At 42.7% G+C, this 17,733-nt stretch overlaps 1 protein-coding gene across 2 annotated transcripts in view; it reads right to left on the bottom strand.

The window, feature by feature from the left end:
- The window catches only part of LOC122172662 (uncharacterized), a 91,167-nt gene that overhangs the window by 38,988 nt on the left and 34,446 nt on the right, over window positions 1–17,733 (bottom strand). Inside the window, exons 3-4 of one of the 2 annotated variants that reach the window (XM_065585883.1) lie at window positions 8,576–8,623; window positions 7,748–7,899 (exon numbers count right to left, since the gene is read on the bottom strand). In XM_065585883.1, the coding sequence (XP_065441955.1) occupies window positions 7,748–7,899; window positions 8,576–8,623 (200 nt within the window). The remainder of the gene's footprint in view (window positions 1–7,747; window positions 7,900–8,575; window positions 8,624–17,733) is intronic. The other variant, XM_065585882.1, reaches the window with a different exon arrangement.

The following is a 17,733-nucleotide window of genomic DNA, read 5'->3' as shown; positions in this document are numbered from 1 at the left end:
AAACAACAGCATTTGCTGGGAGGTTCTTCAGTACCCAGGTGTGTATTGTCCTGGGCCAGTAAAGCCAGGCTTGGTCTACGCTTAAACCTTATACCAGGGGTTGGTCAGGGGTGGGGAAAAAACCCACTCATACTTCCCAGCGACATAGCTATGCAGACAATATCCCCAGTGCAGTAGAGTACTTTGGGTAACATAACTAATGTTATTTGGAGAGGTGGTGTTCCTACACTGGCAGAAAAACAGTAGGTGTACACTGTGTCTACACTCAGGGCCGGCTCCAGGCACCAGCAAAACAAGCTGGTGCTTGGGGCGGCACATTTTTAGGGGCGGCATGACTGGTGCCAGAATGCCGCCCCTAAAAATGTGCCCCGGCCGCCCTAGCTCACCTCCGCTGCTGCTGCCACGGCGCGCAAAACAGCTGATTCGCGTGCCGCTACTCGCTCTCCCTCCCAGGCTTGGGAGCCTGGGAGGGAGGGGGAGAAGCGGCGCCTGCGCGGCAGCCACTCGGAGTCTCCCCCTCTCTCCCAGGCTCTCAAACCTGGGAGGGAGGGGGAGATCCCGAGCGGCCGTGGCGCGGGCGCCGCTTCTCCCCCTCCCTCCTAGGCTTGAGAGCCTGGGGGGAGGAGGCAGGGCTGGGGATTTGGGGAAGGGGCGGAGTTGAGGCGGGGCCGGGGGGTGGGGTAATTAAAGAACCGGTGGGGGGGGGGGGCGGCCAAAATTGTTTTTGCTTTGGGCGGCAAAAATCCTAGAGCCGGCCCTGTCTACACTAGGGGGCTATGCCGGCACAGCTATGCTGACATCGCTGTACCAGCCTAGGCTCGGTAGTGTAGAAATAGTCCCAGTCTCACACATACAATGGTACAATATTGATGCAATTTTATGAGGAGTTCTCCCTCAGCACACTCTAACATCACATGCATTAGACTAACTTCCAGGAATATGGGTTCTTCAGTTACGGTGGCCTCAAAAGGACAGACCTTCAAAGGGATGGCCATACTAAAAGTAAGGTAAGCAAAGCAATCATGGTACAAATGCATATTCAATATACTGCAAAATAGACCATTCTGTTCAAGGGGAAAGGAAGGTGATTGTGAGGAGGTTTGGGCTCCTACTGGATCTCGCTAATTAATAATGTTCTAAAGTAGCCATATTGGCTATAATTTTGTTCCTATTTGAAGTCAATGGGAGGAAGGACCAATATGTAGTTTTATGGTATGTTTCTATATAGTATTCTAGTAACCAGATCTTTGATTTCAAGGGCCTTTTTACTGAAGTAAGGACTGTTGCACTTAAATACAAAAATGCCCTGCTTGAAAGTTAAAAAATTGCATCTCCAATAACATAATCCTTCCTAATGCAATACTTGGTTCTGTACTCACAGGAAAGAATGCTGCCAACTGAATCACCAGCATACACCCTACAGCTCTTATGGGCTCCTTGCAAAAGAGCAGTTGGCCTGACCGTCGAATAGTTTGCTGTCCTGGGGCAAGCTGAAACCTTAAAGAGTTCAGGCATTCTCACAGGCAAACCAGCTTTGTTGCTTCCCTTTCCTGGTGGGACAGAGAAGATCATGATCTTTGCCAGGGTGAACTAATGGTCAGATCAGGGAAGTGGGATGTTTCTCATTCCAGTTCACAAGAGATGAGGCTTAGCAGAGCAGTGTGGTGAAGTCTGCATTCATTCATCCCTAGACAATAGAATCTCTATGGCAAACAGTTGTTAAGTGAACCAAAATATTCTCTGAGAACGTGCTGAGTTCACCTCAATGCATGTTAGCTGAAGACAGTTTCTGTGCTAATTTAATGTTGTTTATGTAGAACCCTGATTTTCCTCATTATGTAGCTCATTGGAAAACATTCAAATTAAGGTACTGAATCACAGGGGTGGGGAGGAAATCAAGTTCTTAATAATTTATGTATTAAATTGAGGGGTCGTCACTTGCACTTCAATGAGGACATCACTTGAACTCAAATGCAGTGCTGTTTGAGTTCCCCATTTTCTTTGCCTTAATTAACCATCTTTAATTCATGAACTGGTTCTATTAAAATTACTGAATTTCTTCAATTATTATGTCAAACTCAGTAGACTCTCTCATTTTAATGAGCGAGCCAGATTGCCTGCTTTTAAAACATTTTAAAATCATATTTAAGCTAAACACTTTTTTAATGCAACGTTTCCAAATAGCCAAAAGTTATAATCAAAGATCTAAAACAAATAGTATTTTTTCTGAGTATACCTTTAACTCATAATCTACTGACTCATCACAACATGAGGATGACACAGTATAAAGCAAGGCCAACTATAGTTGATGTCAGGGTTTGTTCATGGGCTGTACAAGCTACAATAGCTGAAGAAATCAGAATACAAGTTATCAAGCATGTAATGAGTAGGATCCACAGATTCAAGGACCAGAAAGGACTATTAGATCAGTGGCTCTCAACCTTTCAAGACTATTGTAACCCTTTCAGGAGTCTGATTTGTCTTGCGTACCCCCAAGTTTCACCTTGCTTAAAAACAACTTGCTTACAAAATCAGACATAAAAATACAAAAGTGTCACAGCACATTATTATTGAAAAATTGCTTACTTTCTCATTTTTACAATATAATTATAAAATAAATTAATTGGAATATAAATATTGTACTTATATTTCAGTGTATAGTGTATATATAGCAGTATAAACAAGTCATTGTATGAAATGTTAGTTTGTAATGACTTCACTAGTGCTTTTTATGTAGCCTGTTGCAAAGCTAGGCAAATATCTAGATTAGTTGATGTACTCACTGAAAGACCTCCACATACCCCCAGGGGTACATGTACCCCTGGTTGAGAACCACTGTGTTAGATCATCTAACCTGACCACCTGTATAACACAGGCCATAGAACTTCCCAAAAATAATTCCTAGAGCATCTCTTTTAGAAAAACATCCAATCTTGATTTTAAAATTGTCAGTGATTGAGAATCCTCCACGACCCACGGTAAGTTGTTCCAGTGGTTAATCACTCCCACCGTTAAAAATGTATGCTTTGTTTCCAGGCTGAATTTTTCCAGATTCAACTTCTAGCCTTTGGATGATGTTATACCTTTTTCTGCTAGACTGAAGAAACCACTATTAAATATTTGTTTCCCATGCAGATACTTGTAGACTTAATTAAATCACCTCTTAACCTTCTCTTTGTTAAGCTAAATAGTTGAGCTCTTTGAATCTGTCACTAGAAGACATGCTTTGTAAACCTTTAATCATTCTCATGGCTCTTTTCTGAACCCTCTCCAATTTATCAACATCCTTCTTGAATTATGGGCACCAGAAATGGACACCGTATTCCAACAGCTGGTCACAACAGTGCCAAATATAGAGGTAAAATAACCTCCCTTCTCCTACTCAAGATTCCCCTGTTTATGCATCCCAGGATCACATATAATTTGAATGGTTAAGAACAGTAGTTTTTCCCACTGAGAAGAGTCAAAGTTAGAATATTAAAATATATTACTTTAATTATTTTATCAGCATTGTTATTTTTTTGCTTCACAGTCCAAATTCTGAATTAGAGGTCCTGGGCAACACCTGATTGGGGAAGGATAAAAAAATCAAGTCAGGGACAGTTGAATGCCATCAACATCAATGGACAAGAGAAATATAATTGGGTCTACCTGTGACTTACCCAAAGGGTAAAATAGTCCAACTCTGCTAATTTCTTTATTGAGGAAAATTAAGAGATTTACATTTTGAAATGTAGTTTCTGCTGAAGTCAATGCTCCATACCATAGTTCCTCTCTCAGGGTTTGAGCCTGCTCCCATGCAATCAATGGGGGAATTTTCCCATTGCTGCGAATGGTGCACGACCAAGCCTTTAGTTTCTCCCACACTGGTTGCGACCATTGCAGTTCCTTTCCTCTTTTACATTGTGAACTCCTGGACTGGACCTATAACAGAATATTCACGCATGTTTGACAACAGATGCTGTTCACCGTTATACGCAGCTGTCCCATTGGCATGCAGGGATGTAAAGTTTGCAGATATTTTGAAGGCAAGATTAAAAAAAGGGGGGGGAAATTTACTACAGAAAAAAAACCAGAAATCTTGGGGAAAATTGAAGTATCTGCAGTAGTTACTGAGTTATCAAAACTAAACTTTATATATTTCTTTAAGAAAGAATTGTATTATGGATAATTTAGTTAGTACCTAAAGTACTGTGTTGTATATTTATGAAATAAATAAGTATAAATTATTTAGTTATTATTCAAATAATGACAAATAAACCTAGTTATAGGGATGGAGCTGCAAGTGCACACTAAGGTACTTGTGTATTTTTTTGCCTTTTGACAAATAGGAAAAAATATAAAATGTTGAAAATAGAAAACATCAATATTGTTGTAAACAAAAAAGAAGATGATATCCTTTGGGCTCAGAAATAGTATGTCTATAAAATCATGACTGGTGTGGAGAAAGTAAATAAGGAAGTGTTATTTACTCCTTCTCATAACATGAGAACTAGGGGTCACCAAATGAAATTAATAGGCAGCAGGTTTAGAACAAACAAAAGGAAGTATTTTTTCACACAACACACAGTCAACCTGTAGAATGCCTGGGTAGAGGATGTTGTGAAGGCCAAGACTATAACAGGGTTCAAAAAAGAATTAGATAAGTTCTTGGAGGATAGGTCCATCAATGGCTATTAGCCAGGATGGGCAGGAATGATGTCCCTAACCTCTGTTTGCCAGAAGCTGGGAATGAATGACAGGGAATGGATTGCTTGATCGTTCTATTTATTCCCTCTGGGGCACCTGGCATTGGCCACTGTCAGAAGACAGGATACTGGGCTAGATGGACCTTTGGTCTGACACAGTATGGCCGTTCTTATGTTCTTATATAAATAGACCTGACCTGATATTAACATGCAGATACAGAAGAAACTCATATTTCTAGAGAAAAAGCTCCAAAGATGAGTGTCCTCATTATATAGCTAGCAGAGCACAATATTAAGGCTCAACAATAAATCTGAGCATATATCCAAACTTTATAGTAACAACATCAGACTCTTTAATGGTGCATTATCATCATATATACAGTAAGTGTCAGTTATAGACAAAACTAGCCTTCCCATGAATGAGTATAATAAAATTTAAAGTTACTAATGTATTCTTGGAAATGCATAGCTCAAGGTTTTCCTTCCTCTTTTACTATTCATTCTGAGAGCAAATATTTCATATGACAATTTCTTTCCAAATTTTCCCCAAATTTCCAATTTATCCATACTGGCCTTGTGAAAATAAATGGGGGAAGTGCGGGGGAAGGGGGAAGGCCATTTTTTTCCTGCAAGTTTCTGTGTTTTTTTTCCAGATCCTCATATTGCTATTGGACAGGCTCAGCTAAGGGCCTGTCTACATGGATGGCGTAATCCTTAGTTTTTTGATGCAGATCAGGTAACACACAATATGCAAGCTGCACAAGTAGTGTGTGCATGGCATGGTATGCCCTCTTTTAATGTCCAACATTGTATACACATGACGGTGGTTTGCTGTGTACTAAGGGCATGGAGTTCTCACAGGACATCCCATGCTCCTTTGCTTATCTGCTGAGCAGTGTGCATTCTGGGATTTTAACTAAGTGTAGTTGGTTTCTGTTGGGATTCAAGGTTGACCCACTTTGTTAAAATGAGTTTGCTCTCCTTGTTTGACACTGCCACAGCAACTGGACAACTGATTTCAACACCAATTTGGGGACAGAGCAAGAGAAGCCAGCCAACTCAACCACAGCTGAAAATGTTAGTGCAGAAAACAGCCACAATGCTTTGAAGTAAGTTTTACAACCAAATTGGCAAAAAATGGGACTCATAGTTCACACCAGTGCAGCTCCACCAGTGGAAGCTGTAGTGCAGACAGGACACCGGCATTTTCCTTAGCATGTCATCTAAACCTTGCTCTACCATTGATGTTGTGTAATCTTGTGCAAAACACCTCTGTGCTTCAATTTCCCCATCAGTAAAAAGGCGGATAATAATGTTACCCACCTTAATGAAGCACCATGAGATGTATGGATGAACACCACTAGATAAGTACTGTTCAGAATTTTTACACTTCAACCTTTGTTTTAATATAAATATACTTGTTGTTTCTTTGACTTGACAGGCTAGTCAGAGTCTGTCTCTGGAGGTCAGATTCCCCTGTTTTGCTAAAGATGGTTATTAGCATTCCATGTGATAATCTCAAAATGCAACACTGCAGAAAGTTAGCTTACATGTCTGGTAGATACTCCAGGTACTAAGGCTTACTTCATAACAAGATCCCTCCTTTTCAAATGGCAGCTTTGACTTTAACTTTGATTTTATAGACTACGCACATCCACCCACCCCTCCTAAGTTTCTTTCCTTAATGTTTTCTTCTACTTCATTTCCAAATAGTGCTAATGGAACTAATATTTCCAAAACCTAACGAGCCACTGTGTTTGACATTTTATTTGCTAGGAAATTTATTCAATCAGCATTGGAGTGACATGCCTATTTTCAATTTAGCCTTGTGCCAAGTGGCTAATATCTAGTATTGGCAGACTGGTAACCCAGAAAAGCATTATGACTTATTTAGTTGAATAAGATTCCAAAGTAGACAAAGCCAGGGGGAAGACTTCTGAAAAAGACATGGAGATAATTAGTTTTGCAAAGAAGAATGATGACTTGTAGGGGGAGGGATAGCTCAGTGGTTTGAGCATTGGCCTACTAAACCCAGGGTTCTGAGTTCAATCCTTCAGGGGGCCACTTAGGCATCCGTGGCAAAATCAGTACTTGGTCCTGCTAGTGAAGGCAGGGGGCTGGATTCAATGACCTTTCAAGGTCTGTTCTAGGAGATAGGATATCTCCATTTATGTATTATCTGCATATGTCCTAGACAGAGGAAGACTAGAGACAATAGAATAAATAGTTGCTGGGGACATGGGTCAGCATTCAGGTTACACTTCCTGTCACTAGCTAGCCCAAGCCAGCGAAGCTAATGATCAAATTCAGTGGTGAATTCTGGTCATGTGCCACCTGAGGCATGTTGCTCATATTGTAAGAAGAATACTTGCTAAATTAAGACCCTCGTTTCACATATCCACACTGAGCCCTCATGATGAGCAACACAAATTGGTTTACAACTACTGAGAAGCAGACTTTTTAACTTCGACACCCTCCACAACTAACATTTGCTTATCTATTTTCCCCGCCGCCGTTATTTCCATATACAGCTTTATGATATAAGGTAAGAGCTCTTTAGTCTGATATTATTTAAAACTGTTATGTGACCTGTTTATTGGTAGGCTAGCACAAGCAGACCTGATCCCCAGAATAATGACAGAATAATGATCATCAGTTGGCAAGAGCACACGAGACAAATGCCCAGTTATGCCAAAAAGTGGGGCGTGCCCCCTAGGGAGGTGCAGAGGAATATTTGGGAGGGGGTGAGTGGCAACGCTGGGCAGCAGGGCTTGGGTTGTCAGTCCCAGCCCCGGGTGGCTCAGGCCAGCCCCGCGCAATGTCCCATTTTCTCTTAGGGAAATATGGTCACCCTAACTTTCAGTAAAATGTAATTAGTAGTTAATATATGTTTTTATTTTTTCACAAAATGTAAACACTAAAGATTCTCTGTAAAAATGCAAATTCTGTGTTTTTCCATGGCAATGGATTTCTAGGATCTCTGATAATCACAGCGTTCCACAAAAGTTAATTAATTAGGGCTGTATCTATCCTATGGAAGTTCAACCTTAGCGCCTCACCTTGCTGATTGCATGGAACCAAATGGTGGCACTCTCTGCCCTGTGCTGATTGCTGCACAGGGGTTGCTGGCATAGCACATATACTTACAGTTCTCCTCATCCTCCCTTGCATGTCAGAGTTGCCAGTCCCACCTCCCTTAGATGGAGAGCTGCTGTGAGATGGAAGATGATAAACCAAGAATGCTTAACGTTCGCTTTACAGGATTTTAACCTGTGGTCTCTAGCACTTAACCCTCCCATGACCAGACCTCGCTAACAGCTGGCCCTTTGGCATATAAGCACAGGCAGAAATTCTCATGCAGAATCAAGAAAGCCAAGGAGCCTCTGTGTCTTTTTTACTGGCACAGGCTTTGTGCGAATGCATAGAATTCCATACAGAGCGCTGCGCCCATTGATTAAGTCCCACAATTCCCATGAGGTACTGCAGATATCACTGAAGCTGTCTCCCACTCTCAAACTCAGGCTAGGCACCACACAATTAAGTTTTCCTCCCATGGGCAAATGAGAATTAGAAGTTGTAATGATGAGAAAGGATGGAAGTGGAGAATGGATCTGGGTAGGTTAGTGTGGGGAAGAGGAAGGGGAGGTTTTGCTGGTGGAGAATTATGCATTGGTTGGGGGCTGGGCGATAAGCTGTAGTAAGGATTAGTTTGGAGGCAAGCAGTCTGTTTTGGGAAGTAAATGGCAGCATGTTGGAGTGAAGAGCGGGAGTACAGTATGCACACACTAGCAGAGTGCTAAAGTCAAGGGGAAAGGTGAAGACCCTGAATAACTCCTCAATTACAATCAATATAATACTTCACGATATTAAAAAGACATTATACTTACAAATAGCATCTCTGAATGCCTAGCAGCACTTCATCTGTGTGTGAGGAGCTGAAACAACAACAACAACAAGAGTACACATAGGTTTCTCTGCTGCTATTAGTATAACAAAGCTAAGAAAATGTTGTAAACTGGGGGAAAAAAATGATTTCAAGGCTGGAAGTTGTTCCTTTAAGTATAAACAGAATTTCCTATTTTATAGTAGCATCATTATCTGGTTTCTTTCTTCTTGTCTTTTACACATATTGCTTCATCTGAAATTAAGTTCTCTGATTGTCTCAGTGGGTGGGCAATATTTGTAGTAATTATGCTACTTTGAAGAAAACCTATGAAAATTATTTGATGCCATTATATATCTCTTCACAACCATCCAAACACCATTAACAAAGAAACAAAAGTGCAATGCATTCAGAACATCAGTATAAATATCAAATTTTCCCCTGCAAGCACAGTCAAACAATTAGCAGGAATCTCCTGACTAAACAAATACATTTTGCACGTCTGGGTCAAAATAGGGCTTGGTGGTATGGAATGCAAGAGATGGGTATGCATGCCATTGAATGAAAAAATAGCCATCTTTAATGGTACGACCTACTCTACTACAAAGAACATTTTAGAATTATTTTGACAGCCACTCCAGAGAAGAGAAGTCCTACTGCATGTAAAAACATAACTAAAAATAAGTGTTCCTAGTGGTAAGAGCTTTGAAATTGCTTCTGGAAAGTGAAAGACCATATGAGACTTGCATAGCTGCACCACCCATCTCTGATATTTTATTTTATTTCTCCACTGAATGTGTTGACATTAGTCTCGGCATCGAATTTACAATGCACCAATGTGCTCCTGGCAACCCCCAGAGAGTCATCTCCTATCTCTTTGTTGAAAGGGACCCTTTATGGGGTCTGACCTGACCTAAAGCACAGACTGCTGAATGTACTAAACTGGGGATGTTGTTTCCCCATAATTAGATCGATTTGATTAAAATTGGATAAAATGAGAGAGTTCTGTCTGTCTTTTTGGTCTGTGTTTGTACAGCGCCTAGCACAATGGGGTCCCAGTCTATAACTAGGACTTCTAGGTGCTAAGGTAATATCAATAATAAAGCTTCGAAATTCAACTCTGGCCCTGGATCAGAGATTTTCTAAAGATCAGAGGTGTTTGGATCAGGGTATTGCTTGGGTCCATTTCTGTAACATTACATAATAGACATATATTGGACTATAATATAATCTCACTGAGGTCAGTTAAAGACCAGAATGAAAACCTAGTCCCATTGAAGTCAATAGGAGTTTTAATATTTGATTTGTTTCAATGAAGGGTATTACTACTTAATACCCTGGTAAGTGGTATTAGGGGTAATAATAGCCACTGGAATTACTTCCAACTCCTAGCAGCTGTGAGCATCATCATCACCAATAAAGGCATAACTTCCTGTGACCCTCACCTTGAGCACCAAAACCACCCTGTCTTTATTTCAGTGTTTAAGAGTCTAGGGTTATGTCTACACTACACGGCACAGCTGCACCACTATAAGGTCTCCCATGTAGACACTCTGTGGCGGGGAGAGAGCTCTCCTGCCAACATAATTAAACCACCCCAAGGCTATGTCATCAGGAAAGTGTCTCCTGCCGACATAGTGCTGTCCACACCGGTACTTTTGTCAGTGAAACTTATGTCAGTCAGGTGGCTATTTTTTACACCCCGACCGACAAAAGTTTTACCAACAAAAGTGGTAAAGTAGACAAAGCTTCAGTATTACAACAGTGTCAGAAGATTCAAACTTATCTGACACAGTTGCACAAATAAAGCTACCTGAATACTTTGGTTTGGTAGATAATCAAGCAACCACCTGTCAGAGATGGTCTCAGTATACATGAGCCTGCCTCAGTGTCTGGGGGATGGATTAGTTGACTTCTTGATGTTTCCTTCCAACCCTATACAGTAACTCCTCACTTAAAGTCATCCTGCTTAACGTTGTTTCGTTGTTCCGTTACTGATCAATTAGGGACAATACTCATTTAAAGTTGTGCAATGCTCCACTCTTACATTGTTTGGCTGCCTGCTTTCTCCCAGCGCCTCCCGCCTGCTGGTAGACCCTGTGGATCACTGCCTTCCCCCTCCTGCCCCCACCTCCTGTCCACGGCAATCAGCTGGCTTGCGGTGTTTTGGAGGCAGGAGGGAGGGGGGAGGAGCGAGGACTCGGCGTGCAGGCTCCCCCTCCCTCTCCTGCCTCCCAAACACGGCAAGCCAGCTGATTTCCCCGGGCAGGAGGGAGTGGGGAGGAGCGAGGACTCGGAGTGCCTCCCCCTCCCTCCCCTGTCTCCCGAATGCAGAAATCAGCTGGCTTGCAGCATTTAGAAGGGAGGGGAGGGAGGGGGGAGGAGCCAGGATGCAGCGTGCGAAGTAAAGAGGGAGGAGGTGAGGGGGAGGGAAGATGAGGCAGGTCAAGGATGGGGGTTTGGGGGAAGGAGTGGAGTGGGCGGGCTGAGGGTTGAGCCCCCTGCCCCTGGTGCTTGCAGAGTAGGGGAAGCTGCCCTGGAACCTAACCCCCCCATTTACATTAATTCTTATGGGGAAATTGGATTAGCTTAACATCGTTTCACTTAAAGTCGCATTTTTCAGGAACATAACTACAACGTTAAGTGAGGAGTTACTGTATTTCTATGATAACAAATAATTTCTGAGTTCTAATCTTGCTTCTCCCACTAACTTGCTACATTGTCTTGGGCAAATCACTTCTGTGTCTTCTCTTCCCCATCCATAAAATGAAAAAACAACAATACTTACATCCCTATCTCATAAGGAGGTTCTGAAATTTTATTTTTCACTGAATGTTTGTACAGTGCTTTGAAAATGTCAAGAGCTACATAAAACTGCCATGAGATATGCTGTAGTAAATGCACACAACTTCGATTTCAGCATCTTCTGTTATATTGGTTCTATATTTTATTAGCAATTTTTCTGTAAGGGGACAATAGATTACTACATAATGTACTAGATGATGATTTGCATTTGGAGAAATATTATAAAATGATCTTTTCCAGCACAAGAGAACCAAAAGGTATTTAGAAAATGTTCTTACAATAAAAATGACTACTAATCAGCAGCAGGTGGAGCCAGGGGGAGGAAGGATAGGGGAGCTAGCACCTCCACAATGGAAATATTGCGGGAACTCCACCCCCGTGTAAACGTTCCTGCATCCAGGGGATGGGGTAGAGGGCCAAGACAGAAGTGGGACCTAGGGGGCCTGAGAACTGCTAAGAAACCGTGGGACCCTCCTTCCCAGCCTGGAGCCAGCTGCTTCCCCTTTCCTCCCACCAAGTCTCAATATTCCCCCTCCTATCTCTCCATCATTCCATTTAGGGAGCTTCTGCACCTTCCCCCCACCCCTGCCAGCTACTAAAATGTTGGCAAATATTCTTCTAAAATAATTCAAAAGATGGCTGCATGTAGTGGGGGTCCTCACACCTTGAGTGCACCCTGGTGGCCCAGTGGAGCACCACAATTATGTCTCTGGCTCAGTTTCCACTAGTGGGCTTCCAGTCCAATAAGGCTTCTGTACATTGAACAGTATCCCTTCAGGGGCCTCCTTTATTAACCCAAAGGTGGAACATTATACAAATAGGCCCCACCCCACCATCTCTAGCTGGAGGGGGATGTGGAGGGAGCTGAGTTAATCTTAGTCCATCAACTCCACTTACGGCTCGGTCCCTTACCAGCTAGGCCATCTTGGTCTGAAACCCCCTTCGGGAGCCTGGGCCTCATGTCATCAGCTAGGGGAGAGTCTCTACCATTGGATCAAGGTTCCCCCAGAGGTCAAACCACAGCAACCCTTCCTTAGAGCAGTATATAATTCCTCTGATCTGGGGTTTATGGACAAGGTTTCAGTGAGATTTGGTATTCATAGCTCCTCCCTTTCAGAGCTTCTCCCACCTAGGAGCATTCTTCCTTAGTTTCCTTTCCTAGTAAGCCCACGCACTAAGTGCTCCCTAAGAAGCCCTCCCCTTTGGATCTCTCGCTTTGTTTTCTGGGGACTGTTCCTCTACCCAAAAGCCTCTGTTCTCTAGCCCCCCTTGGGAATAGCTTTTTTTTATCATGCTCAAGTGCTTCCCTGAGTAAGTAACTGCCTTCAGTTACTCAGTGAGTTAATTAGTCCCAGGTGAGCCTGAGTTGCCTCAGTCATTCCCTCTTGTGGAGTTTGGCAGAGGTAGGCTGAGCCCCTCACGCCTTCAGAGGGCCAGCTACCCTCTGACACTGTGTTATCTTTTCAAAATGTATGTCAAGTCTAAATCATTCCATAACTGGCAGGGGACCCTATGTGAGGGACAACTGGGCAAGAATTTAAACTACTATGAAATAAAATTGTAGAATTATTATAGGTAATTGTGAATTATCAATGCAGTAGAAAGTCAATAATAAAACAGGATTATTTGTAACAGATCTTTAATCTTTGGAATTCCCTGACGTCTTAGTCAGAATATCCTTGCACTAGTGGAAGAAGAAACAGGTATAATGGAGAGAACATAAATGTTTTATATGAAAACTTAACTCCATCATGTTCTCCAACATGTCAAGGGAATTCCAAACATGGAGAATATCAGATTTAGGAGTTTGTCTGAATCTGGCAGCAGCTTTATCTTAAGAAAGGTCAAGTGACTATGTTGCTCATATCAGAGCTGAAAGATAAGATTCTAGTAAGGACTTGATTCAGCAAAGCAATTGACTTCAATAGTGCTATTCACATGCTTACATTAAGACTTGCTGCTTAAGCATCTTTCTGAAATGGGATCTATAAATCAAGGAAAAGCCTAACAATATGTGGACTTTACATCTAGCTGTTCATTCATATATTCATTCTGAATAATCAAATTATGTTTTAATACTATGGAAACATAGACCTTGCTCTACTGAAATAAACAAATGGCCCAGTAAAGCATCATGTCTTTGACAGTGACCTATATCAGAAGTTTCACTGGAAAACAAAACAATACTGTTCCTTGCCAGTTGTGTAATAGTCTCCTGCATTGTCAAAAATGTTGCTTGGGATCACCTTTTGTGCGGAAGCAAGAAGATTCGTGGCTTCTATATTCAGAGTACAGTGGTAGCAACCTATAATGGTGCAACAGACTGACTTGAGTTAAAATGTACAAAATAACTAATCAACTCAAATGAACAATAGCTGCAGGAATATATTGAATTAGCAACTTGGTATACTAAGATGCACATTTGTTTAAATTTTCGGAAAGTGCTTTTCATAAGAAAAAGTTTTGATTAAATTAAAATTTTCTTTCTTTCCATCCAGGTTACCTAAGAAGAGGAATTTTAAGATGAAAAGGTTTGCGAATTCTAAGTATACTGAACACTTTAGTCATCAATTTTATCTTTTCTGATAGCTGTTTTTATAAATTAGCATAGTATTATTTAATTTCTGTTTAGAGCTGACTTCTTTGTGTATTGCACTTCATTACCCAAGGCTAATTGTAATGATTATATTTTTAATACTGAGTCAGACACTAATTTACATTTTGATTGTCTGTTGTGATACTGTGAGCTGTAAATTATTTTCATTATTTCCTCTGCCATAATATGACCTGGTAATTCAGGCAGTTTTTCCACTGCAGGGTCTTTTATTCAGAAATGTAATTGTGTGATCATTTACACTTACAACGAGAATGTCCAAAATCTTAAAGGTTTAGTTGATTGCGCCTTGTCTGCATTAGAAAGTTCAAAGTTTCAAGCTGCATTGTATGAATCTGCAAATTAACATGGTGAGAAGCATGTTCGGGTACTCTCTGCACTCTCCTTATCTTCGTCACAAGGGGATTTTTAAAAAATACATTAATTTCAGAAGCTCTGGGGTTTAGATGCACCATTCGTCTTAAAGTAGATGAGTGATTCAAGGCCTTAAGCAACAATGCGGATGTCTCGATTTGTGGGCCCTTATCCCACAAAGCAGGCAGTAAATTGGCAGGCACCTGGGCTGCAGGACTGAAGCAGTCTGTCATCGATGATATAACATGAAGGGTGTGTTGTGGGACCAGCCCATGCCTCTCTTGAACTGCCTGATGGGAGAATCATATCTTTCTAATGTCTTGATTATTCATTTTGGGGAGAATGATCTTGGGATTTGCACTGAAGTGAGTTTGCGAGTCAGAATTTAGTGGATGTGCGTTGGATGGCTCAATTGTGGCCAGACACAAAAGTGATTTGGCCTGAAATGCTTGAAAGATGGGTATGACAGAGAGTTCTCAAGCCTGCTCATGTGGACTGGGCCTGCAGGAGCGTTAACCAGGAGGTCTCCAGAATTTTGTGGCATGTAGTGATCACGCACATAGAAATCAGGTCTGCAGCCGTGGGGCCACTTATTAAGCACCCCCTCACAGCCAGAGGTCACTTTACAGGCACCCTGCCCCAGTTAGCTCCCTCTTGCAGGCCCCTGAAACTCTCCAGACAGTCTCTTTGTGGCTCACAGTACCCCTACAATACGACTGCTAGCCATCGTCGTCGTCCCGTGGGTGCTTCTGGCCGACCTTGGTTAGGTTGGTCGGGGGTGCCTGGGCAGACATGGGTGTTCCTGGAATATCATGCCAGTTGGAGGCTTCTGCCTCAGGCTGCTCTCCCAGTCAGCAGCACTGCCTGGTCACACCTACCCCAGCCCACCCCTTGCTCCCATGGCTCATGAAGCCTGGACAGTAGTAAGGAGCAGTTCAACTATAGGCTGAGCAAGTGCATAATGGTGCAGGGGCTTTTCCTGTCTACCTGGCCAGTGCATCTGAGTTGAGAGCGCTGTCCAGAGCGGTCACAATGGAGCACTCTGGAAAAGCTCCCAGAGGCCAATACCATCGAATTGCGTCCACACTACCCCAAATTCGACCCAGCAGGGTCGATTTCAGCGCTAATCCCCTCATCGGGGAGGAGTACAGGAATCGATTTTAAGAACCCTTTAAGTCGACAAAAATGGCTTCATCATGTGGACGGGTGCAGGATTAAATCGATCTAATGCTGCTAAATTTGACCTAAACTCGTAGTGTAGACCAGGGCTTAGTGTCTCCTGATTCCTGAGCTTCTCTTGGCCATATTGCCCTGTGCTGCCTTTTATCTTTTAACTCCCTGGTTAATAAAGCTTGTAATAAAGCTGGCTTAGCCCCATGCTCTTCAGCCCCAGGGCAAACCACTCTGTTACAATAGCCTTGAACTTTGTGAAGAAAATGATTTGTTTATCAAACAAAGGGTCAATACATGGTGGGGAGAATTCAGAGACTGCATAGATGAGAAACAGATACCAGGCAATGGAGCAAGGGTGCAGCCAAGCTATTTTCTGGTCTCCATGGCTGGTATCAGTGCAGATGAGGGGCTCAAAAGGACCATCTCCCAGAGGCAAAGATGAGTAAGAACTCAGGAAATGGCTGGTGGACTCTAGACCAGCGTTTCTCAAGTGTGGCCGTTGTGGCTGCATGTGGCCACCAGGGACTTTTCTTGCAGCCATAGTCTCCTTGGCTGTGATTGGGGGGGGGGGGGGTTGAGGAAAGAAGTGGCCCCTCCCCCTCCCCATCCCAGGTGTTCCTGTATGAATAGTCTTGGTATTGGTTGCTGGGGCTTCCAGCAAGGGTTGGGCAACTGGTTTGTTCCCCACCTTCCTAGGGGCAGTGGGGCTCAAGATTTGGGCTTCAGCCCAGAGGTGGCAAGGGAGACAGGCTCTGGCCACGAGGCTTCAGGCTTCAGCCCCGAGCTCTGGCCACGGGGCTTCAGGCTCCAGCCCCTCCATCGCCCTGGCCCCTGCTTCCTCCCCTGATCTGCCATCCAGGGCTTAATTTGTCACCAGACTTCCTGGGGCTGAGTAAGTCTGCTGTGAAAAGTGATATTTGTATGTTGGTTAATATCACTTTTCACAACAGACTTATTAGCTAGTAATAAATAAATTACAATGATTTGGATGGCTATATGTGCATATTTATTTATTTTTCCTAAAGCTAATTAAGCATTTTAGGGAAAAGTGTGAGAGCGGCCACCAGCAAGAGTTGGTGGCTACACTCTGAGGCCACCAAATAATTTGTTCTGAGAACCCTTGCTCTAGCCTGTAGGAAGAAGGAACCATTCATGTACTTTTAATTCCCTTCATGGGGTGAGAGCGAGAAGATTTAGCAGCGGGCTGGTGCTTGGGGCGGCCCATGGAAGGGGGCGGCCTGTCCAGGTCTTCAGCAGCAATTCGGTGGCGGGTCCTTCAGTCCCTCTTGGAGGGAAGGACCAGCTGCCAAATTGCCGCCAAAGAATGAAGCGACGCGGTAGAGCAGCCACCGAAGTGCCACCAATCACAGCTTGTTTTTTTTTTCTTCGCCGCTTGGGGCAGCAAAAAAGCTTGAGATTAGGACATAGGAGACCAACCCTTAATATTGTGTATATGGCATGAGGTCATTTAACACTGCACTGGACATAATAAAATGCCTGCTACTTTGGGAGTGGAAGGCTACTTGTGGAGTAAAGTGGTATTCAGTGCGAGTAAGGGTATCAGAATCTGCCCCTAAATAAAATAGTTATTTCTAGTTGAAACTATCTAGACAGGAGGACTCACCCCTGGAGACAGATGCTCTTGACCAAATCATCTCTGTTCATCCTCACAGGGACTGGGGGCTGTTCTGTAGAGAGTCTAGCACAATGCTACTCTGATCTCTATTGAGGCCTCTAGACAGTTTTGTAAATAAAATAAAAATCATAGGCTGAAATTTTTGAAGGGGTGGGAAACTTGGAACCTTTTGGAGTTATAAAAGTGCAAGAAATAAGTAGTAATAAGTCATTTCTTTTGTGTGTAACTCTCCTGCTTCATTTCAGAAAAATCCATGGATATTTCTATACAAAACCTACTGGTGCTTGAGACCCTACGCCATATCAACCATATGTTTCTCCAGCACCAACTCCACCCCCACACTATTTGCATGATGGCAAAAATGGGTATGTTAAACTAAAAACAATAAAGTTCAGAAGTTAAGGTCTGACATAAATCCACCCAAGGAAAGACATACAGAGTTAAGGGTGAAACGTCCCCTTTAATTCAGTGTGCTGTATAGTGATGATCTGGCTGACATATCACATTTGCTGCAGAATCTGGGGTTGAGATTTCTCTGATTTTTAATTCCCCATCTTTCATTTCCCTTGCCAACTTTTGT

The sequence above is a fragment of the Chrysemys picta genome, chromosome 2 (genome assembly GCF_011386835.1).
Source record: "Chrysemys picta bellii isolate R12L10 chromosome 2, ASM1138683v2, whole genome shotgun sequence".
Classification (NCBI taxonomy): Eukaryota; Metazoa; Chordata; order Testudines; family Emydidae; genus Chrysemys; species Chrysemys picta.
This window is presented reverse-complemented; position numbering and strand designations above follow the sequence as displayed.